Source organism: Leptinotarsa decemlineata, unplaced genomic scaffold, assembly GCF_025532065.1.
Source record: "Leptinotarsa decemlineata unplaced genomic scaffold, Ldec_3_MD MMD2_tig00026336_RagTag_RagTag, whole genome shotgun sequence".
Lineage (NCBI taxonomy): Eukaryota > Metazoa > Arthropoda > Insecta > Coleoptera > Chrysomelidae > Leptinotarsa > Leptinotarsa decemlineata.
The window spans coordinates 7,768,739-7,794,308 of NW_027412692.1; the positions used below are offsets into that span (position 1 = coordinate 7,768,739).

At 33.5% G+C, this 25,570-nt stretch overlaps 2 protein-coding genes across 4 annotated transcripts in view; one reads left to right on the forward strand and one right to left on the reverse strand.

The window, feature by feature from the left end:
* trpl (transient receptor potential-like) overlaps nt 1-25,570 on the reverse strand; it is a 98,668-nt gene that overhangs the window by 23,837 nt on the left and 49,261 nt on the right. Inside the window, exons 1-5 of one of the 2 annotated variants that reach the window (XM_023157464.2) lie at nt 12,919-13,063; nt 9,811-9,935; nt 7,101-7,341; nt 6,238-6,380; nt 4,832-5,012 (exon numbers count right to left, since the gene is read on the reverse strand). In XM_023157464.2, coding sequence (XP_023013232.2) covers nt 4,832-5,012; nt 6,238-6,380; nt 7,101-7,341; nt 9,811-9,935; nt 12,919-12,930 — 702 coding nt within the window. In that variant the 5' untranslated portion in view covers nt 12,931-13,063. Of the gene's footprint in view, nt 1-4,831; nt 5,013-6,237; nt 6,381-7,100; nt 7,342-9,810; nt 9,936-12,918; nt 13,064-25,570 lie in introns of those variants that run through there. The other variant, XM_074183168.1, reaches the window with a different exon arrangement.
* The window catches only part of trp (transient receptor potential), a 64,284-nt gene continuing 56,515 nt past the window's right edge, over nt 17,802-25,570 (forward strand). For both annotated transcript variants that reach the window (XM_023157474.2, XM_074183169.1), the window contains exons 1-2: nt 17,802-17,882; nt 23,822-24,035. In XM_023157474.2, the coding sequence (XP_023013242.2) occupies nt 23,875-24,035 (161 nt within the window). In that variant the 5' untranslated portion in view covers nt 17,802-17,882; nt 23,822-23,874. The remainder of the gene's footprint in view (nt 17,883-23,821; nt 24,036-25,570) is intronic.

Sequence of the window (25,570 nt, forward strand, 5' to 3'; positions counted from 1 at the left end):
GGAAGACTCCACCAGTGAGAAAGTTATCAAAGTGCTTAAAATGATGGTAGCCGACCACCATACAATAACCATGGTCTTTTTTGATGGGTTTTCGCGTTTGGGTAGTCATTGGATGGCTCATCAGTGTCCAACCACTGTCTTAAACGTCTCATGTTGTGGAGAAACTATTTTTTATCATACGTGACGATTCGATTTAAAAAAGTATAGTTTTGGTTGCGCAATAGTAAAGAAGAACAAACTTCGAAATATGATCATTTCTGTCGATCGTTTCAATCGTGTGAACCCACTTTTCGACCTTTTTGATCTTTCCAATACTTTTTAACCATCAAAAATCGCATGGGAGCAAACACCCAGTTCTTTCGCCAGCCCACGCAAAGGGTCCGCAATTCTTCATCCTGGATTACTGTAGGTCTTCTACTTTCGGGTTCATCACAAACCAACGTCGAACAGTGCGTTCATTGCCAAATGCCTGGTCCTAAAATCACTCAAAATCATATAACGACTTGTGATGCACTTTGGTGTAGTAATTAATATTACTGTAGTTTTTTCCCAACACCAAACCGTTATTTCAACACCTCGACACGTGTTTCGATCACCAAGTGATCATCTTCAAGAGGAAGATCAAACTGGAAGGAATATATTCTCTATATGATGACTTTTACAAAATTTCCAATTATGTCCAATTCAAAAATGGATCGAGTCATATACAGGCTGATTCACGGTGGATGGCACATTAGACGTTTCTGGTGAACCAGACAACGGATCACTTTGAAAATTTAATGGAGGGCATATTCGGACATTCTCTAGCCAACTAAAATATTTTCGACAATGCGGTGTTGCCGCTTCTATTAGAAAGCAGTAGCAACTTTGATTTTTCAAATGGAACACTCTGTATATAATATTATTTTTTGGAATCTCCAACAATTGCCCGACAACTTTTCTCGATATTTCCCTATACCTATCTGTTACCGTTTTCGAAATAAAAATTAATTTCAATTTTTTTCTTCGAAAATCATTACTTCTAAAAATGCCGATATCTTTTAGTTAAGAAGTACTATGATATCGAAATTTGGTTTGGAGTTAGGTGATACTTGGACACTTCCCACACGTCAGCCTAATCTCCGTTACTTCAATACAGGTTGGTAAAAAAATACAGTTTTTTCGTTTGCTTGAAAAAGTTGCTGAAATTTGATTATTTTAAATAGAACACCATGTATATTATTGAAAATTCGGAAAGCTGCTGAAATTTGCTTTCTTTCTATGTATATCATACCTATACCTAACTAGTCAAGTTTCGTCACTTCAGAAGTTGCAAATATCTTCAAAACGATGGAACAAAACTATTCAAATGAAGTTCTTATGAATTTGTTTATTATTTTTGGACAGTGTGACAAAATTATCAGCAGAACATGTAGAAAGTTCAATGAAATGTATCCGAATCTACCGCCAATGAACCTCAAGAAATTTATACGAAATCAGAACAATTTCAATATGTTTGGATAAACTTTAAAAAAGCACCAAGAAATTTGAAATTGGAAATATTGATATGAATAATTATAAAAAAGTAAAACAATCATGTGGAATATTTCAAAATATGTTCGAATCGCTGGCCGTTTACTTCCAAGCACTTTAAAATGCGGGTGTTGACTGCTTTCGTGGTGGCAGATCTGATTTCATTGGGATCCAAATCTTCAAATGTTTGGGCAATCCTTTCTAACAATTCATCTCTCGAACGCACGGGTATTTCGTAAACTTTTTCTTTAAACATTCCCCACAAATAAAAATCTAATGGATTAAGATCGGGTGATCTCGCTGGCCAATTCCATGGTCCCAAGCGCCTCATCCACCGATCGTCAAATAGTCTATCCAGTTCTGCGCTCACTTCTCTTGTGTAATGTGCAGGAGCTCCGTCTAGTTGGTACCAACAGTTTCAATAATCTTCGAGTGACAGATTATCCACGAAACTGTCTACAGTATTCTCCAAAATATTCAGGTAGCTTCTGGATGTTAATGACTCCTCGTATATCACGTACCTCAATTTGTTGTCCATCAACATGCAGAAGACATTAAAACTAAATTTTTCTTGAAATACGGCTTCTTTTGTGACGTGAGGATTTTCACTGGACCAATAATGACGATTTTTTCTGTTGAAAATCCCTTCTCTCGAAAATTTCGATTCATCAGTCCAAATAATTTTATTTAAAAAAAGTGGATCTTCTTGAATGCGTGTCAACAACATTTCACAAAATTCTACTCTCTGTTGAGGATCTTGAGGCTTCATTGCTTGAATTTTGGTGAATTTATAATCATGCATTTTATGTCTTCGCAAGATTCTTTGAACCGATGAATATTTTATACCCAAATCTTCTTCAGCACTTCTTATCGATGACTCGGGAAATGCGTGAAAATATGCTAAGACATTAATCTGGTTGTCTTCGAAAGTTACGGGTCTAGGCAAGTTTCTTGGTGCTTTTAAAGTTGATCCAAATGCATTGAAATTGTTCTGAATTCGTATAAATTTCTTGAGGTTCATTGGCGGTAGATTCGGATACATTTCATTGAACTTTCTACATGTTCTGCTGATAATTTTGTCACACTGTCCAAAAATAATAAACAAATTCATAAGAACTTCGTTTGAATAGTTTTGTTCCATCGTTTTGAAGGTATTTGCAACTTCTGAAGTGACGAAAATGTCGATATTATTAGGAGAATGTCACAACGCTACTGTCAAATAGTAATCATGGCCTGCTTACCAAATACCGAATGGAAATACCATTCTGAAGGGACATTTTCACAAATAAATGTTCATAAGTCCGAAACTTGACTAGTTAGGTATAGATATGATATACATAGAAAGAAAGCAAATTTCAGCAGCTTTCCGAATTTTCAATAATATACAGGGTGTTCCATTTAAAATAATCAAATTTCAGCAACTTTTTCAAGCAAACGAAAAAACTGTATTTTTTTACCACCCTGTATTGAAGTAACGGAGATTAGGCTGACGTGTGAGAAGTGTCCAAGTATCACCTAACTCCAAACCAAATTTCGATATCATAGTACTTCTTAACTAAAAGATATCGGCATTTTTAGAAGTCATGATTTTCGAAGAAAAAAATTGAAATTAATTTTTATTTCGAAAACGGTAACAGATAGGTATAGGGAAATATCAAGAAAAGTTGTCGGGCAATTGTTGGAGATTCCAAAAATGATATTATATACAGAGTGTTCCATTCGAAAAATCAAAGTTGCTACTGCTTTCTAATAGAAGCGGCAACACCGCATTGTCGAAAATATTTTAGTTGGCTAGAGAATGTCCGAATATGCCCTCCATTGAATTTTCAAACTGATCCGTTGTCTGGTTCACCAGAAACGTCTAATGTGCCATCCACCGTGAATCAGCCTGTATGTTTGGTAGATTTCTTAAGGTGCAGTTTGAGAAGCAGTTCTCCGTTGATATAAAGTTGATATAAATGACCTTCCTAATCATATTAGTCAAGGACGTACTTTCGTATAGGCAGACGACACAACAATCGTTGTTACAGCTGAAACTATCAATCAGGTACCTACAGGCTAAAATAGATAGTGTAATAATATAATTTAAATACTGGTGTGAAGTAAATCACCTTATCAATAATGCAAAGGAAATGGTCTATATTGAATTCACTAGTACCTTAAAGCGCAGTAATAAATTATCAATAACTGTAAGTAACACAAAAGTTCACATCTCATATTCAACGAGATTCCTACCTCGAACTAGACCAAAAACTTTCTTTCAATAGACAAGTTGATGCTCTGTGTAAAACACTCAACAAGCTGTACTTTGCATTTATTACTCTGAAATCGAACTTTCATGGGCACCACCTAGTAAAACTATATTATTCTTTAATATACAGTATTATTAGTAGCAACATCAATGTGTGGGGAAGAGCTACAGACCCATGCAGAATTTTCATATCACAAAAAAATTCATAAGGTTAATTTATGATTTGAACTATAGAGAAACATGCAGAAACATATTGATTGAAAACAATATCCTGACACTAACATATATCTATCTCTACAAATTAAAATATACCTATCAGAATTCTGAAAATGTAAACAGAAACAGTGACTACCATGAATATGATACCAGACGGAAGAATGACTTCCATTTGCACCACTTGCAAAGAAAGCAACATATAGAGAGCCCTCTGTATGCTGGAGCACATTTGTTCAATTTTTTGTCTGAAGACTTGAAACTTGTTACTAATATGAAACATTTCAAACTATCTTTGAAAAAGTTTCTCATCCGCCATGCCTTTTATTCATTAGACGAGTATAAACCACTTAGCGACTAGACAGTTATGTTTCAATGTATTTTAACATGTGTTTGTATTTGAATACTTAATTTTTATTCTCATTTTTAATTAATTTGTAACGACTGGGATATTTGTGATGTTTTTTTCTCAATGTTTATATCCAATGAGAATTTTTTCTCTCTTTATGTACCTACTATGACTTATCTCATAATGTGAAGCAACCATAAGAAATTGAATATCTATCTATCTCTCTATCTATCTATCTATATTTGGTAAAAAAAATCGTAATCAATCTATATCTTCTGAACGTCTTACTAACGCTGATCATGAAACGCCGTGTTTGATTAACTGAGAAAAAGTGAGGCGTTGTGTACTGTATAGTGTTCTTAAATAGAAATCCACATAATATGAAGTATATATAAAACACAATAAAAAAAATTGTTTCAGAGTTTGAAATAATGATAACGAGAACTGTCTATTCAGCTAGATAATGTTGGAGAGAGATGTCATTTTTTTCAATCAGTGATACTTACTGGCTCTGCAAAAGCCAATCCCCGCAATTCCCACGACAGCTGAAAGGCTGTGAGCAAGGGATCGCTGGACGAAAGGGCTATGAGAGACGGACTCGCTAGGGCTCTATATTCATTTAATCTCGATAAGGAGTGTCTCAAAGAGTCTTCTTCCGATTCTCGTATACATTCTTCGCATCCGCATCTGGAATAATATAAAAGCATCATCTGCAGTTATTCAATTGTGTTGAATTCTTTACTGATGGATTCATCAAATTGTTTTAGTTCGGATAAATTCATTTTTTGTGTTACTTACAATTTTCAATGATAATCCAGTTATGCGACAAATTCATAAAATTTATTAATTCATCAATTTGAGTCGATGTTGAACTCAATAACAATTTTTAGATATTAATACACAACAAAAATTGCAATATTTTGATAATAATAATGATAACAGATCTTTATTCATGGCTTGTTGTGGATTGTGTTGTATGTATTTAAGGAAATCACTGATGTTGAGGTTGAAGAGAAGTGGTCCCAATACAGAACCCTGTGGAACTCCAAATATTCTGACCAGTGTAGTAGAGTCTTCATCATCCAATATGACACTTTGAGCCCGTTCTGATGAATAGCTATATGAAAGAGATACTGCGCGAGGAAAACCAAAAAAACTGGTTTTTCACACAAGGTAGACAAATCTACTGTGTCGAAAGCCATGCTGTAATCAAGAAAAATGAGACAGGTGACATGACTTGAAAATATCATCAGTGATAAAGTCAGTGCTGTTGTACTAAATTGTGGGCGAAACCTTGATTGCACGTCAGAAATGAGATTTTTTCCACAGCGTAGTTGGAAGTTTATTTTTTCATAGTCATTTCTAGTGCTTTCGACAGAGTGGAAAGTAGGCTGATGGGACGGTGGGATCGCTACTGATCGCAAACTTATTAAAGACCCTAATTGGAGATACGAAAATGTTATGTAACCACAGATAGAAACAACAAATACAGTTCTTAAAGGGGTATAGTAGTTTTGGGGTATAGTATGTGGTTTTGCCGGAAGCGAAGAGGCCAATATTTTTTTGTGATTCGCTTCATCTCAATGTCCATAGAAAGTATGAGTTGTGCATATGTTGAGAAAAGTTGATGACAATATCCCTTACGAAGACCCTTACGAATGTCATCATCAGATTACACGTTATGTTAATGTTTTACTTTCCTCGATTATTATTATTATTGAATTTATTCCTAGTATTTTGTTATTGTCGTATTGTTATTTACTACCTGACTTGTACCCACCCTTTACCTTTTTTCTATCTTTCACACATCGTTGATACACCCTGTATATCATATAAATGTAATTCATAATTAATGATGATGAAAAAGAATAAGTCAAGATTGAATTTTCAGAATTATTATTTGTTCACTTACTTTATATCATGGGGCATTGGAACCGTTGCTCCTCTATCTAGTAATATCTTCAGAATTTCGTAGTTATTTCTATGTGCCGCGAGTATAAGTGGGGTCAGATCTGGCGTGAACATGGCAGTGTTAACATCTAATTTTTGCCAGCTCTAAAAATGAAATGAATTAATTTGAAACATACTTTTTCACAGAAAATATGAAAGAATGTAAAAAATGTACCTAACACAATGGTATTCACTCATGAAATTGAAATCAATGTCCTACTAAAACATCATTTGAAGTTATGTAAAGATAACAAATCTAATAGTTTTTTGGTTTATACAAGTAGATTGTAGGCTCCTTGTAGTTCAACTTGAATATACACTTCATAATTTTGTTTGAAATAAATACAAAAATATAAAGTATTGAGAAAATAAATATTGAAATGAAATTTCGAGACATTCATTTCTACCTCTCTCCACAATATTACTATCGTGTTAGATTTTCAGTGTAGCGCAAGCTTCGAAAATGGTGACCAGAGTGTGAATACTTATATTTCTTAGATAATTCCTCAAAGTACATTAACACAAAATTTCCAGGAAATTATTCAAGGGAATTTGAGTTCCGTTTTCTGTGTGTAATATACATATTACTATATAATATACAGGTTACTATATAACATTACCAAAAACATCTACATTTCTCAAAGTACCCTACTAGAAAATTCAAATTATATTATTCTAATAAAATGAAGAATGAAACCAGAAGTCTATTTTTCAGAAAATATTATCACCGATATTCTTTTGAAACAAATACCTGGGAAGTTCAATATGTCATATTTTGAAAAGTTATGCGAATTATATTTTGATATTGAAGGAACCATCACTTACATAAGGTTCACCTTCCTTATGAATAAGTTCTTCGTGCTCCAATAAAAGTTCGACCGCTTCTACAAATTCAACGCTTATTGCGTAGAGGAGGGCATCTTTGGTATCTGTTCCCATAACGACCAGCAGTTCAACCATTTCTAAATTTTCTTGGTCTATAGCGATCGTCAAGGCATTTCTACCAAGGCTGTCCATACAGTTCACGTTTATAATCAACTTTTTTCTGTGGGCTTTTTGCAACATCCTGAAATTGAATAAACGTGTGTAAATTACAAATGGGAACAGAGTTTTTGTCGCATGAAATATTATACATGTTATGTCTCACTTTTTAAATATAAGTTTTTTGAAAAATCATTTATTTTGAAAAAGGAAAACAGTACTGTGTTCCCTCGAGTTACAAACTACAAAATATAGTTGAAAATGTAAGCGTAACTTGAACGTAATTGTCTTGCAACTATAACTGAGTATACCTATAAATGAATTCATTTCGTCACGCAGGACGTATTTATAAGAAAATGAATGATTACATATTCTGGAAATAGAACAAGTCTTTGTGCCGTCGTTTTGAGAACTGCGTATTGCCGGATGTCGATTCAGCATAAGTCAGCTTTGACACTGCTCTTGTTTATCCATGTCATCTTGGGTATGAATAGAGAAGGCCAAAATACAACATATAATATACACTTTCGGGGTGCTGATTTTAGATCAGATTTTTTGTACCAGTTTCAGTTTTTGAGATGTAAGACAAATGTAACATTTTGATTAATTACAATCATTAGAAAAATAAACACTACTTATCAAAAAATATTTTTTCATAGGATTTTCTTGTTTGACTTGGTTCACAAGGGCTATTTTCAATGCTTTAACAGCAGTCCATCATCATGTGGCATTCCAGTTATCCTGGTACTGCTCCTCTATACAGTGAGTACTCTTAACATTTCTGATACTACTCTGATAGCATAATACGAGTAGCTAGCAGATAATTCTGTATTCAGTTCGTTTGTGTCTGTAACATTGTGAGACATCTGAATTTATTTTAATTGAAGGAGATTTTAATGAGGGAGATTCAAATTACACCATTTTGTTACTTCCTTTCTGATTATTATTGATCGATTGTTGTTCGGTAGCCAAGCGGTTCTTTGCGGGTGCTTTGTTCACTCACTCGAATTGACTGCCGTGTTGGTCGGTGGTTCGAACCCTAGTCTGAACCATCGATCTTCACTTGCTATCGTCCAACCCGTGTTAGGAATCACACGTTAAAAGGTAAGACCTCGTTAATCCTTAGCTCGCACAGGTTTCGACTTCTGAGGGTTGTCGTTCGTAGGGATGCGACAGCTGGTTAACGAAAAAACAGATTTTAAACAGAAACAGATTTTTTTTAAACAGACAGATTATTATCGAGTTCGAAATCCTTGCTGCTATGCTAATAGTGCTATCATCAGCAAAAAGGTAAATATCCCTAATATAATGAACAATGATCATTTGCAACATTAGAAATTGTTCGAGATCTAATGCATTTCACACAGTCAGTGATTTACAACAATTGAGTTTCAATTTCTTTTCAAGTTCTATATCAGAAGAGTTCTACAGGGATCAATCATAGGGCTACCCCTTCCCTTTCAGAATTCAACACTGTTCAGTGCACATCTATGCTGATGATACTCAAATATATCTTTTTTATATAAAAAAAACTTAAATGATGCCACCAGCTCACTCAGCAATGATCTCAACTCTCTAACACAACTATCTGATCAATATTGTTTTGAAATGCATTCATCCAAGTCAAAAGTTTGATTATTCGGAATAACGGCAGCTAAAAATGAAAATTCTGATTGGCATCGAGTATTAGCTACAGCAAAATATTTGGGACTCATTATCGACAACACCATTAGATGTTTCACCCATGTATCCTTGGATCCGAAAAAAGACTATAATGACCTTAGATTGATATATTCTCAATAAGCGAATAAAAACAATTTTATGTCAGTCTCCCGTGTTGTCTCACACAAACCATGCCGATGTGGCCCTTCCCTTTTGGGATATGATAAAACCAGATTACAAAGATTACAGAACACCTGTGTTCGTCTCATATGAGGCTTACATAGGAGAGATCATGCTTCGAAATATCTATGTTGGATGAGCATGACTGAAAGAAGATTATTTCACTCCTGCTGTTTATTTAAAAATATCCTAACCAACAAAAGTCCTCCCTATTTATATTATAAAATATCTGAATATCCGATACGAATCAACGCTAACTCCACCAAGCCACAGAAAAACTCTCTTCAAAGGTTCACTTACTTATTATGTAACTTGGATAATGAATAGAATTCCACTTGGTTATAAAGACCTTCTTAAACCTGCTTTTGTGCATCAACTGGAAATGCACGTATCATGATTGAGTGGAAGAACAAACCATTTCTGTCGACTATACTTGAACTTTGCCTTTTGACAGATATTCTTTTCTATATATTTTATATTATCATATTATCATGTATCAATATAATTTATAAATCAGTCAATAAAAACGATTAGTGTTATCATTATTATCTATTATCGATTTGATGAATACGTTCCGAACTTTTTGAAAACTCTACCTCCAGTTCTGTATTCCCAAACTCATTACGCAAGAATGTTAGTTGAGAGTTTTGCACCACGTCAGACTATACAGAGAAGCTTTCGAAATTCATTCAACATGATTATTTCAACTCACCGTCTAACATTGGCCAAATCTCCTCTCTCGACCGCTAAGAGATACTTCTTCTCCTCCAGATTCAAAACATTCGGCAGTTTGGGCATGGTCGATGATTTTCTAGTAACAGGAGCCTCGACATCTACCTATGGTCGGATAAAACAGATAACGATGAATATCTCTACAACAATGAGCAATGAAGTTGCCCCGCCCCATTCCAAATGTTAAAAAAAATGTCAATATATCCCAATTACAAAAAAATAATAGACAATTCAAAATTTCTCACTCGAAATTTGTTATCAATTAAATAATTACCTTGAGTAGATGATACAAATAAAATTGATTTATAATATTTCATACAGAAAAAATGCTTTTGGGCCCCTAGCGAAACAGGATGGGGCCCCTGAAACAAGATTCTTTATTTACCATTAGTCTGGTTCACATGTACTCGATTTAGCTCTTTTTGGTGACATTTTTCAGCCCTGTCCAAAAATTACGACCAAGGTGTCATTCGATTCGTATTTTTGCTTAGAATGTTTAAGGAAAGGTCCGAGAACGCGCCGATAAAAATTACAAAAGTTATAAACAATTAAGTGAAAAAAAAGTGGAGCTTTAGTTTTTTCTTAATATCTCGGAAAATTTTCAAAATTTTGGAAATTTGAAAAAAGATTTGAAAAGATCAATGAATTTGCGTAAAAAAAGTCATGACTCCCGAAACTGTATCCCGATTATTTATAATTTTCACAGAGCCCTGAAAATAGAGCCAAAAGCGGGTAGTCTGGCTTCCGCGCGCCTTCCGTCACTCTGACATAAAAACAAAAAAAATTATTTAAACATATTAAATATAAATATTAAGGAATGAAAAAATTCATGTCATGTTGGGATACATCAATGAACAATAATCCGCAGTCAAAACATTTTTATCCCAATTTTAACGTTAATTATAAATTTATTAATTAATACCTTTTTCTTAATTGAAATTGTTATTTTCAATTTTTTTCATTGACAATTGAAAATTAAAATTTTATAAAAAATATATTACAATTTTTTTTAAAATTTTTTATTGTTTCAATGTCTCATGGGTGAAAACTAATTAATAATTTTTTTTTAAATTTTTTACAGCTATTGTTAATAAATTTATTATAAACAAATACATTGTTTATAAGCAATTCAAAAATTTTTTTTTGCATTATGTTAATTGAAAAAAATCATGATTTTTAGAAAAAAAATGGTTTCTTGAAAAAATTTCTTTGTTGCTAAAAAATGCGTTTGTTAATTAACAATCGTTTTTTGCAACTAAATATTAAAATTAAGGAACCATTTTTTTATAATCATAAATTCTATTGTTCTTTAAGGTTTTGAAAAAACTTTTTACTATTCTTTCTTTAATTGTTTATTTAAAAAAAATTGTTATAAACAAATTATTTTTTTAATTTTTTTTCAATACTTTGTTCTATAATAAAAGTAACTATGTGTTTTTTTAATTTATTATATTTTTTATAAACCTTTTTTTATTGTGATACCTTAATACTTGTCTTTTTCATCCGCTCCTTCGCTTTTATAATTATAATAACTTTCAAACTATTGCAGTTATGACAAATATGCTTCAAGTCTTTTTTGTTCATTATGCATTTATTAACAATTTGAGCCTTTCACTAAAGTTGTAGTCATATCATTTATTTAAATATTGATCGGTATTTATTAAAAAAAGAAAGATGGTAATGATCCTACAACTACTAAAAGTGCAAGTAATAAAATCCTTATAATTTATTGTTACATGACACGAAGTTTATGTTGAAAAGACTTAAAAATTTTTCTTTTTTTAATAAATAACGATTAATAATCGCTCATAATGAGCAAAAAAGACTTGAAGCATATTTATCATAACTGCAATAGTTTGAAGGTTATTATAATTATAAAAGCGAAGGAGCGAATGAAAAAGAAAAGTATCAAGGTATCACAATATTAAAAGTTTGAAAAAAATAGAATAAATTAAAAAAAAACACATAGTTACTTTTATTATAGAACAAAGTATTGAAAAAAAATTAAAAAAATTTGTTTATAACAATTTTTTTTAAATAAACAATTAAAAAAAGAATAAAAAAAAGTGTTTTCAAAACCTTAAAGAACAATAGAATTTATGATTAAAAAAAAACGGTTCCCTGATTTTAATATTTAGTTGAAAAAAGCGATTGTTAATTAACAAACGCATTTTTTAGCAACAAAACAATTTTTTCAAGAAACCATTTTTTTTTAAATCATGATTTTTTTCAATTAACATAATGCAAAAAAAAATTTCGAATTGCTTATAAGCAATGTATTTGTTTATAAAAAATTTATTAACAATAGCTGTAAAAAATTAAAAAAATATATTAATAATTAGTTTTTAGCCATGAGACATCGAAACAATGAAAAATAAAAAAAAATGGAATGTATTTTTTATAAAATTATAATTTTCAATTGTCAATAAAAAAATAGAAAATAACAATTTTTTTATTTTGGCAAAGATAACTTCACCAAAGGAAAAAAATGCCAGGGTTTCAGTTTAATAATTATAGGGATTTTTATATCAACTTTCAATTCAGAAAAAGTTATTAATTAACAAATTTATAATTAACGTTAAATTCGGGATGAAAATTTTTTGACTGCGGATTATTGTTTATTGATGTATCCCAACATTACATGAATTTTTTCATTCCTTAATATTTACATTCAATATGTTTAAATAATTTTTTTGTTTTTATGTCAGAGTGACGGAAGGCGCGCGGAAGCCAGACTACCCGCTTTTGCCTCTATTTTCATGGCTCTGTAAAAATTATAAATAATCGAGATACAGTTTCGGGAGTCGAGACTTTTTTACGCAAATTCATTGATCTTTTCAAATCTTTTTTCAAATTTCCAAAATTTTGAAAATTTTCCGAGATATTAGGAAAAAACTAAAGCCCAATTTTTTTTTTTCATTTAATTGTTTATAACTTTTGTCATTTTTATCGGCGCGTTTTCGGACCTTTCCTTAAACTTTTTAGGCAAAAATACGAATCGAATGACACCTTGGTTGTAATTTTTGCACAGGGCTGAAAAATGTTACAAAAAGAAGTACATGTGAACTAGACTACGATAAGTACTTACGTCTTTATCCATGTTTGTATTTGTATGTAACAGGTAGAACGAAAACTGAAGAAAATAATTGCCAACAACTATTGATACCTATAACGTCTTAGGACTGAAGAATATTGTAAAATCACTATTTTGTGTTTTTCGAGACGGTCAAGATTTAATTCTATTAGCAGAATTCCTTATTTAATTAGTGTATATTGAGGGTAACCTACGAAAATCGATGTCCACAATTCTTTATCTGTAATTCAATTTAAACCCAGGTATACTGTTAACATAACGGATTTAATTGTTTTGATTTGTGGAAAAAACATTCTACTAAAGGTTTCGAGTATACCGAAATCAATATGAGAGAAGGTGTATTCATTTACTCACATGAAAAATTTGAAATGATAATGTCAACAGTCAACATTTATCTTACTCATTTTTATTCAAATTGTGAATATCAGATCTCACTATAACATGAGATGTGTTTTTAAAAACATATGAACGATTTTCAAATATGAATACAGACGGCATCGTTAAGATTTACATATTTTTGAATATATAGCACAGCTGGATTCTCTCATTTTCAGACCAACAATACGTCCTATTGCTCATTTTTGAGCAATAAATATATTATTTGCTAAAGAAGATGAACCCCAGAGACCTTATAATAATAATACCAGAGACTTGTGCATAAAACAGTTGTCGTAGGATATCAAAATTGAGGGTGTGTCTAACATTCCTCAACTGAAAGAATATAGTGTTTATCTGGTAGAGTATATACCCGTTGGGTTTTTCAGGTGAGACATTCATCCACATATTCATCTAGAAATTCAACACAATCATCTCTCATTGAAAGATTACGAAAAAAGAGTTTTTCATAATCTCTCTGTCTACTATGAAATCTCATCACTTGTGTTTTTTCCATTTTCATGAAGAGAAAGTTAGCAGCAAACCACCCTTCCATTTTGGTTAGAGGTATTTCACACTGAAATGTCATTTATATACAGTAAAAATAATATAGGTTCTGAAACTGATCCCTGTGGAACAGCTATTTTTATTTAAATAATATTCAAATAATTCATTAAATATTCAATCAAAATTTAGGATGTGAACATGAGTATGGAACAATGAATTACTATAAAAAGCCTAGATCAAACACAAGACAAATAGTATCTAAAGACGATAATACTATTTCATCAGTTCGGACTTCCATTGTCTGATATTGTATAAGATGATTGGAAATCCCTGAAATAACTAAAAAGAAGAATTAAAAAAAATAATATAGTAAGTGGGTCAGATGACGAGAGTCGCGGTTCGATCCGCGATGGCATAGGCAAAACGTGTTGCTCTGCTGTTTCATCATTTTCTAAATGGAGACCTATAAGTAGGCCTGCTAAATAACTTAGATCATCCCTGATGTAGTCTTATAACTGTTTTGTAAGATACTTAGATGTTTAAATGCCTTAGAATGTACCAGTTCTGAAAGATTTTGCCAGGATTTTGAAACTACTGTTCTGGTCCAAGTATATAGTATCAGCAACTTTATTACTTTCTAGGAAATTATAGCCAGGCATCCAGATCAGACAGACGATTATACACTGAACACAGAATTGTTTTTATTGACTTCCAACAAGTAGTTGATTTGATGAACAGAAACACCCTGACAAAAAAAATGAAAGAAATTTGAACATTGATCATCCCAATCATATATCTTGCAATTTATGCAATTTTGCTGCATGATGTGAGTAATTATAGTTTTATACCTCAATGATGTGAGAGAATCGATATTTTCACAGGCAGACGGTTCCACTTGAGACCTTGATGTACCCAAGATTGAGCTCGAGACGGATATGAAAATGTCAGGAAAAATAAGAGCTGAAATAGATATATTCTTTATTAGATGTGAGGTTAGCAAAATCATTGGTATGGGACCAGATCAGGTGATGGATCGATAAGATATACAAAGAGTAATAATAAAAAAATTACTGAAAAATTTCGTTAAAATATTACTGTAGACTATAGACTATAAAAGGGTCTATCTTCTGTTGAATTTATTGGATGAGTTTGAATTCGTTATATAGACGGGTTATTGATAAAATATTGAATGGTCAACTAAAGTTCAGTTGGGATGGGGAGCCTGATTTGAATGGGATAAGAACTTGTAACTGAATGAAATTTTGTTAATGTTTGTTCACTAAGAAAACCTCTTCTAAGATGAATATTTTGATAAGAGTGCATATTTGATCAGAAACACAGAGTTCTCCGCATTCTCTGGTTTCAAAAAAAGCATCTTGCAGCTCTCTGGTTCAACCAAAACAGAAGAAAGGAGGTTTGGAATATATACTCTTCAAAATGGTATTCCATATCGAAAGAAATCCAATGAATGTGTAGTAGGCAGTTTTTGTGAAACTGAAATCTAGATCATTAGAAACTACTCTAACGTAACATCCAGAGGATGTCTAACTCTTTAGATGTTTACCATGATCATTAAGTTTTGGTATCATCAAAAAATAAACTTGGGAAAACACACAGCATAATTTAATTTAGGCACAATGAACCATTTCTGCAGAGCAGGGATCGATTCAGAATAGTTAAGGCATATTACGATGTTATCAGCTATAACGATGTTATCAGATATAAGAAAACAACTAATTGCCCTGATTTCAGTATGGAACTGAAACCTCTTCGAAACAAGCCGAGATATGTGGATATTCATCAGTCTCCTATCAAGGTTAATTCACAAGTGATTGATCCACCTTCTTCTTTTTCAGTGCGGTCAGTGGACTCAGGTCATTCTTGCCCCCCAAATATGAGTTGCAGTCCTCGTAGAACTGGTTCCCTTTCAGTGGAAGAGCTTCATGAAGCAAGAGCCGAATCGATCCCTCTACGAAACCCTTCTCCTCTTGAAAGGATCGATCGCAGCTTGAGAAATGGTTCTTATGGAGATTCTGTGAAACATGTTCTTCCTTACGAATCAGTAGATAGTTGTCCTGAAAATCTAGAGAAGAAAATTGGATTGGATAATTTAGGAAACACTTGCTACATGAATAGCATTTTACAAGTGTTGTTCATGACGAAGAATTTCAAGAACGAAGTTTTAATGATGAACGAGAACGGAAATGTTTTCTACTTATTCATCAAACTCAAACACCTGTTCATGCAGCAGCAGTTTCGTAAGAAGGTATCATCTTTTCCTCCAACCGATTTCCTGGAGTCTTTGAAGTCCACTAGATACTCGTTGGATCAACAAGAGGATTGTTCCGAATTCTTGGGGTTCTTGTTGAATACTCTTCGTGAGCAAAACAATAGCAAAATCAAAACTCCTGAACGCTCTGGACTGAATGATTCTGTACAGCCCATCTCGTCCTGGGTTTGTAAATCTTTTGCTGGAAAAATCCTCACTTGTTTACTTTGTGGTAAATGTTCAAGAAGTACCGAAAACTTATGTGAATTTCTGGAACTTCATCTGGCTTTTCCTAATATGACTAATAACCAGTCCGTGCAAAGCTTATTGTTAAATCATCTGAAAATGGAATTTTTAACAGGTGATGATCGACTGTATTGTCAAACATGCGCCAAACTAACTGACTGTTATAAGGAAACCAGTATAGCTGAGGCACCAGTCAATCTAATAATAACACTGATGATTTTCTAACAAGACTCAACCTCTAACGGAAGCAAGAAACTATTTGGAAGGTTCGAAATAGATGAACATTTCAACCTAGCAGACCACTATTATGATATTCATGCAGTCATTATTCACTGTGGTTCTGGAGTTGAATTTGGTCATTATTACACCTTGGTTAGAAACGAAACGGACTGGTTTAAGTTTGACGACAGTCGTGTCACGAAGTGTTCTGGCGATGCATTGAATTTATTGGAGCCTCTGGAGACACCCTACATTTTGTTTTATAAGAGAGAGGACATTGTTAGATCAAGATCTTCAGATGATGTGGTGCTGCAGGTTTTTCCGGGTTTTCCTGCAGCTGAAAAAGCAAATGCGCCACTGGAATCAATGAAGTCGTCCCGGAGCGCCAATTCATTTTTATTGTTGTTTTTATTTTATTTTTATCGTTGTTTTAATAAAATGTTCATCAGTTAACAACTCACATATTCTTCCCCTTTTACAGGTCTATAGAAAAGTTCGCGATAGCAAATGTCTATCTTAGGAGGATAGCTTACTTACTCAATTTAATGTTTGAAATAATGGTCATATTGAATGTGGTAAATGGAAAGCTATTCCGACAGGAACTTATTATTGCTCATCAAATTGAATATGTTAGTTACTTTATGCATTCATTGCACATAATAATTGCTTTCTAGACCATACAAATCAAATTGATATCCATGAGTTATCGCAAAAGTAAAACTATGGCGCGATAAATTTGATTTAAGCGGTCTCACAAACCCATGCGTTCAAGAAAAGCTACATATGTGTTAGTTTTTGTTGTCTGCAGGTAGATGGTTCTTATCTATTTGTGTTGTTGTGAAGATACTTTTGTTTAGGCGAATTTTAATCAAAGTCATTATTTTTATTTACAAGTTGATGCGACACTACGAAGAAAAACATAGTCTTATTATGATCTGCTACCTGTGCGAAGCAAGATTGAATCCTTAGCAAGGCATTTATAAATTGTTATAAAATGTAATTATTAATGATGTAATTCAATGTCGAATTTCAAGTGTTTCAAAACTAGTTACAAAAAATATGAATTAATGAGATAGTAGGAATATAGCATATAAACATGTTGTGTTTGACCTAGTTGACAACATGAAGTTACAAATCCTGGATTATTATCTGGATTAGGACTACATTTTACATCGACCTTAGAATTTACCTTGTACTTTTAATTGAATTAGGAGCTGTGATCGATTTTGATGAATATTGTAGGTTTTCATTTTCTTGGCATCTAACATTTTGATTTGCAATATGTTCTAAGTGGATGTGATGTGTCTAGAAAGTTTCCTATCATTGTAGGCAGTTGAAAAAGGTAAGAATCAAAGTATTCGATAACAGTGTAGAAGCGGATAATCATATTCGGCGATTTTTGTGTTCAACCTACACAAATGAATTGAATTTTTGAACATATTGTTTTAATGCATTATTCACATTATTACATTTTTCGATATGTTACTTTGTTTACGATGTAATTCAATGTTTTTCATGGGTAAGTAATTGCTTTTAATCAGTTGAGGAATTTTGCTTTTCATCTGTATTTTCTTCATGAATTGTTTTACGACACTTACGTTACATATAATAATATAAATTTTGAACATAATCTTTTAAACATATAATTACCGTAGAATGAAATGGTGTCATAATACCATATTCTCATACAAAAACAACCAAAATATACCTATATCTGTAAACACTTCTATAAAATGAATTCACAGATAAATAATAATAATAATATCTATTGAGTAGATTCAAATAATCAAGTTCGATTAACAATTTTCAATGTTCTTGTTTGGGTTTATTTTTGCTTTTAAAATCCTTGATATGATCAAGAAATTTGTTTTACATAATATTTGTATATAATGGGGAAGACATGATATAAAATTATGTCATAGGCGTTTGGACGAATGTTGTTAAAAAACGAAAATCTATTTTTAATTATGAACATTCATAAATATAATATCAATATTCCGTTAGTTTTGGAAATGGACCCAAACATTTCATTAAACTTTATGTTATTTAAGATTCTAATGCTTTTTTTCTGAAAAATAAATATTTTTTAATATTACTGTTTCTTCCCAAACAGACTTACAATTGTTGAGATGCTTATTAACTCATTTGAAATTTGATTCATATTGTCAGCTGTTTATTCAATGTAGTCTAGAAGTTCTACGAATTAGCAGTAATCTGAATATTTTTTTAGCAATGTTTTCAATAATAGTTGATGAGGCCGTTCTGCCTATAATTGATTAGTTATAAATATATGAGATTAGATTTGGATCCATTCAAAATAAACTTAATCCTAGTGAACCTTCGTTTTGTATCACTGAACATTTTCATACCCTTTTTATTATTTCGGGGTTTGTTTCATTATCTAGTCGTAAATTAGTATGATTAGCAGAAACTGTAATATATGAATCAATGGTGTGAATAATAAATGCTAAACGACCTAAAATACTTCCATAGGACACTCCTTCCTCCAACGTATTCTTGAATCTATATGTTGGACTATGTTTGATACTACTATTGTTACTATTTGTTGGTCCCGGTATATCTCAAGCATTTAGTAGTTATTTTGTCGATTCAGTGGAGTCATTAGTAAAAAATACTGCACCTGGTGGCATTGAAAATCGTTGTGTAAAAACTGAGAGTCTTTTCCTCTATCCAATAGATGAAACTGAACTCGTGGAAATAATTAAATTCGCATGTTCGAAAAATTCCAGTGGGGTTGATGAATTGCCAGGCAATGTTTTATTAAAGGCTGCTTCGAAAATAATGGAACCTCTGATTTATCTAATCAATTTATCTTTCTCTGAAGGTATTTTTCCTTCCCGGCTTAAGCAAGCAATAGTCGTCCCAGTCCATAAAAAAGCGATAAGCATGTAATGTCGAACTACAGAGGTATTCCTTTACTTGTGGACTTGTGTCCTTTTTAAATAAATACAATATCGTATCTGACAACCAATATGGGTTTCAAGTGAGCTTGTCAACCCAGGATGCCATCCTTTCTCTACATAAACATGTATTATCAAACTTCGACAACGGTGAAAACTCACTTAGTGTTCTTTTCGACTTGACACGAGCGTTTGATACCATACATCATGGTCTTCTTCTTGATAAACTGTTTGACATGGGCGTCCGTGGTCCAAGTCTGAAATGGATTGAAACCTATTTAACTGGTCGTACACAGGTTGTTAAAGTTAGGCTTCAGACTGGGTCATTTTTCTCTGAATCTCGAAACGTTGTTACAGGTGTGCTCCAAGGTAGTGTTTCGGGGCCTACACTATTTATTTTATTTGTTAATGACCTTTCAAAAATTAATCATCCACAGTGCTCTATACAATTTGCTGATGACACATCTTTTACTGTCAGTGGTTCGGAATGTGAAACATTGTCAGTAAGAGCAAATGATGCTGTACCCAACATGCAAAATTATTGTTCTAAGAATGGCTTGATTCTAAATAATCTTAAAACAACACCATTCTCTTTACAATTCAGGAAACTGATTGTAGTGTATTGGGTAGGTCTGAGAATAAAGTATTGAACAGGTGAACTATAAAACATTTTTAGGAGTTTTTATTGATTCCCAACTCAATTGTGATCATCATGTTGATTCCATACTGAAGAAATTAGCGACACACTGTTTCGTTATATGAAATCTGCGTAATTTTGGGTCTATTGAAATTCTTAAAAGTTACTATTATGCCTATGTTTACTCTGCCCTCAATTACTGTATTATTTGTTTTGGCAACTGCAATAGAATCAGTGACTTATTAATTTTCCAGAAAAAGATTATTAGAACAATTTGTTTTGAAAAACCACTCGATTCCTGTGAACCACTATTTGCAAAGTTGAATATATTAACTGTTACTTGCATGTATATTCTTAATTGCGTAATCTACGTTAAATCAAATTGCTCCAAGTTTCAGAACAGAGATGATACATGTCTTCTTTCGGGCTTCACCCTGAGAAAAAACTATAACATTTTAATTCCTAGTCATAAGTTAGCCAAGGTGACTAATGGACCTCATATCATGTCAGTAAAACTGTACAACAAGCTCCCAATATTCATTAAAAAAATAACTAGTGTAAAGCTCTTTAAACAAAAAGTTCGGAAACTATTATGTGAAAAGGTATTTTATTCGCTTGATGAATTTTTTCAGTCTGATTTGGAATTTTAAATTTTAATTTTCGTATCCCTTTTATGGTCTGAATGTTATATAATATGTCTTATAATTATGTTGTTTTATGATTGTGACCTCATTGTAATTGCACTGAGTTATGTAACTTTTTCCATGCCTTCCTTAGGTCTACGGAAATAAAGATTTTTTGATTTTGATTTTTGATTAGCGAAAAACTCGATCCATCTCAGTTACTTTCCTTTTATCCTTATCCTTTGTTCCAGTTTTTACTTCAGTACCTCAGTCAAATATTTTCAACATATCAAGAAAAACATATCAAGTCCTGATTTTTTTCGTTTCTAATGAGTTTGCAATAATTCTTTACGAAGTATATAAGATACTTACCAATTGCCAATATGGCTTCTACCCTGGTCTGTTTACCGAAACATGAACGACCTAATGGCCAAAAATGAGTATTTAATTGTCATATTCTTTGATCTAAGGCGAGCATTCGACATGGTCAATCGTAATTTCATCTACGAAAAAATCAACAACCTAGGTCTGCGTGGCCCAGTGAATGACTGGATAACATCCTTTCTGAAAATAACCGTGAGAATCGGTGAAACCAAATCAAAGGAATTCGATTTAGATCTTGGAACACCACAGGGAAGTGTGCTAGGTCCCTTGATTTTCATAACCTATATCAATGACTTGCCTCATAACATAAAACAACGGTAGAGAAAAAACAGTAGAGTCTTCATGTATGCTGATGACACCTACATTGTAGTATACGACCCTGATCTACAAGGACTACATACATAAAACAAACTGATTCGATTCTGAAAGATTTTACGGATTACTGCATACGAAATACACTTATAATAAATCATAGTACAACAATTGTAACAATTGAGTTTCACACTGAACATGGTATATTTTCTAATATAATTTTCGAAATCAATAATGATATCTTAAAGATCTCTACTTCATTTAAATTCTTAGGAACACTTATACATTGCAACTAACCATGGGGGGAGCAAATACAAATGGTCTGTGGTGTGTTTTCACATTCTGGTAACGCTAAGAAATATTTTGAACACAGAATCATTATTACAGGTCTACTATGCATTTGTGTATTACACAATTTCTTGCAACATTATAGAGTAAGATCACATATCACAAAAATGTTGCCTGCTCAAAAACGGATCTTTGTGCTTATTTTCAATATTAGTAGTCGACCATCGTGCAGACAGATCTTCAAATCAAAATGGATCCTCACTGTGTCATCAATTCCTTTGTTGAAACTTTTAACATTTTCAACAAGTAACATTCTCATAAACAGTGACTTACACTGTTACAACACTAGAAAAAAAATCGAACTGAACAAACCCAAACACTCATATTACAAAAAATCTCCCATTAATGCAGTCTACCGTATGAAAAAAAAGCGCAGGATCCCCGGGTGTTTTTGAGTGTAAACTTTAGGACCTCCTAGTCAGGGAATGCTTCAATACCATTGAGGAATTCGATATAATATCAAAGGATTTCATAATTTTAGTTAATCATTATTGTAATAACTTTGTATTGTTTCATTCCGTCTTGTTGTAATTTTTGTTTGTCGACTAAACTTCATGTAACCCTGACTTGTCTTATCTATTATTATCGATAGTTGAAAGGATCAATAATTTTTTCATTCAATAACTTAAAGAATCCCACTGTGGGCCGATCTCCCTTTATGAAGGAGATCAATGGATAAGAGGAATCTCCGAAAGGTCAAAGTTCTTCATTTCGTAGTCACTTTTGTTTACTTCACAACAGAAAGCCTCTACAAGGATGCCCTCTGTCAACAAATTTGCATAATTGCCTATCACAACTGAAATTTGTTAGCATTGTTAACTATCTACGAACGATAACTTATGGTGCGATTGCCTGGTGGCAGAAGGCTTTACTGAAAACGACCCAGGCGAAGCTCTCTGGCTCACAGAGACAGGCTTGTCTGGCCATCAGTGGTGCCATCAGTACCACACCGTCAGCGGCCATGGAGATCCTTCCAGATCTATCTCCTCTCCACATTTTTATGGAGAGGCTAGACGGACTGCATATAGACTGGTGTACATTGCCAATTGCACAAATCAATTTAAAGCAGAGTGAAACAGACTGTTGGTTGACACTGGAAGTCACAGCATTCTAGAAATGACCTCTGACTTTATGCCTCCAACTGTCAACTACGAACTGTCTTATAAAGTACTGTTCCCGAGCAGAGAGGACTGGATGCCCAGGGAGAAGGAAATATTAAGAGCAGATAGTTGTTGGTTCACAGTTGGATCAAAAACACCTTCCGATTCTGGTGCAGGTGTTTTCAGTCGAAGACCCAGAACAGATATATCAACCTGCCTAGGAACCTATGCGGCGACTTAAAAAATTGCCTCTGGTCTGGATTTCTGGCCATACTGGCCTGGAAGGTAATGAGGCTGCTGAATCCCTTGTAAAGGAGGGTGCCGCAAGCAGCTTCTTTGGACCAGAACCTGTCATTGACATCGCTTTAGTCTTTGCCAAACAAAGAGTGTACATCTGGACCGCAAGAAGATTCATGGACTTCTGGCAGAATCTTCCAGGACTGGCTCACTCCAAGGCGTTTATACACCCTCCGAAGTTTGATACCAAAAAGTTGTTGGACTACAGTAGGGATGAACTACGATTCCTAACAGGCCTTCTCACAGGTCACTGTCATTTGAATCATCATATGCAGAGACTTGAACTATCGGAAGACCATGTGTGTCGCCTCTGTTTGGAAAATGATGAAACAGCACAATACAAACTTTGTGCCTGTCCCGCTGGGAACCGAATCAGGTTTTCAGAGTTCGGCAGAGCAGTTCTCTCACCATCTGACCTGAAAGACCACTCACCATACAAAATAATCGGCTTCGTCAACAAGCCGGGTTTATTTCGTCGAGTGTGAATAGTATGATCCACAATAAAGTCTTGCGGGTTGCGGTAGAGGGTCGAATAGACCCACTTAGTTTGGACCTAACTCAACCTAACTATCTACAAAAGCTAGAAGAGATGAATGTCTGAAAGACTCTTTCCTCTTTTAGAGAATGCTCTTTCGTGACCGTTTTTTTTTAATTTCCAGTTATCTCACAGTTGACTATGTGAAATCTTGTTGAAAGATTCATCAACTCGAAGATGAAAATCACAGAATCTTTACAGAATCTGATAAGCGACAGCACTGATGACTTCACAGAGGAACAGACGGTTTTCCCAGATCCTTTGGACAGGCCTTTGTCCTCCATAGAAAAAACATTTCTTCTTCATGCTGAGAGGGGAGACTGTGCAACAGTGAGAAGGTGAGTTTTACAAGAATACTTCTTTCAAATAATATATTAGTCCACTCATAACAGCAGAACTGTTAAAAAAATAAGGTGAATGTTCAAATTTCGCCGGCTACGTACATTCGATTAGCGACTTTCCTATGTTAGTACACTCATCTCGAAAATATGTTCACAGTTTCAGCTGTTTAGAATGTTCAGTTTGTTGGTGAGGCATAGAAGGCATATAAGTTGGGAGTGTTTTGCGTATTCAGCGATTTTCTGCTATCAAAAAAAGGATCAAAGAATTTGCATTAGGTTTCGTATCAAAATGGCATTGAATGCTCGAATACACTTGAAATATTAACAGTGGCATACGTTGACTGTACTTCGAATCATAAAAATGTTTACAAGTGGTACAAGTTTTTCACAGAAGGTCCAGAAAATGACAGCGCTCGCCCTGGCCGCCCCAGCACATCGACAACTGATGAAAATGTTGAGGAAGTGAAGAAAATTGTTATGGAGTATCGTCGAGTCACTATTAGAGAAGTTACTGAGGCTATCGGCATATTGGTTGGCTCATGTTATGCAATTTTTTAGAAAATTTTGGCCATGAAGCGTTTGACAGCCAAGTTCATTCCAAAATTGCAGAATTTTGACCAAATAAACCGTCCCATGAGCGTCGCTCAGGAATTGTCAAGATGTTTGTTTGAAGGTGATTGACAATGTTTCATGATGAATTTCACTAGTTCGAACTTCCATTGTCTAATATATAAAATTATTTGAAATCCCTGAAACATTTAAAAAAAGAAGAATTAAAAATGAATAGCTGAAAATAACAATTATATTAAGCAAAAATAACTTGAAATTAAATAATAGTGAGATAAAATACAAGTCAAAATCGAACAATTGAACAAAAACATATATAAATAAAAATGAAAATAATGAAAAGTTGAGAGATTCCATGCCACGTTAGTTCACGACGTTTGGATTGTTAGTATCTGCAATCGTCTTCGGGTGATGACTGGACTGATTTCTCCGAGAGATGACTATTTATGGGTCGTTCGAGTACTTTCACTTTTCCCCGCTTTCCATTTTTTCCGCTTCACTGGTTCAGTGGAAGATGACCGTCTGGCGGAAGTTGGCCATTTTTCGCTTGATGATGGGTTTCCATATGTTGCGTATCTCTACGCTAGCTTGGCTGAATACGTTGTTGGACAGCATGTATGCGGCTTCCTTGAATTTTCTCCTAAACCAATGTTCCTATCTGTGTATGATCTCAGCTTGGGACCACTTGATGTTGTATTGATGGATCCAAACATGTTCTGCTATTCCTGATTTGCTGATTTTCCCTCGCTGTGTGTGTTTTTTGTGCTTAGCAATGCGAACATTCAATGGCCTCTTAGTTTCACTAATATAGGATTTTCCGCACTCACAGGATATCAAGTAAATGCAATTCTTGGAATCGCACTCCGCGTTTGGTGGCCTAGTTTTCGTGAGGCTGCTACGGATAGTGTACTTGAATCCAATTCTTCTTATCCTTTCCGATAATCCTCTGATGTAGGGAAGTACAA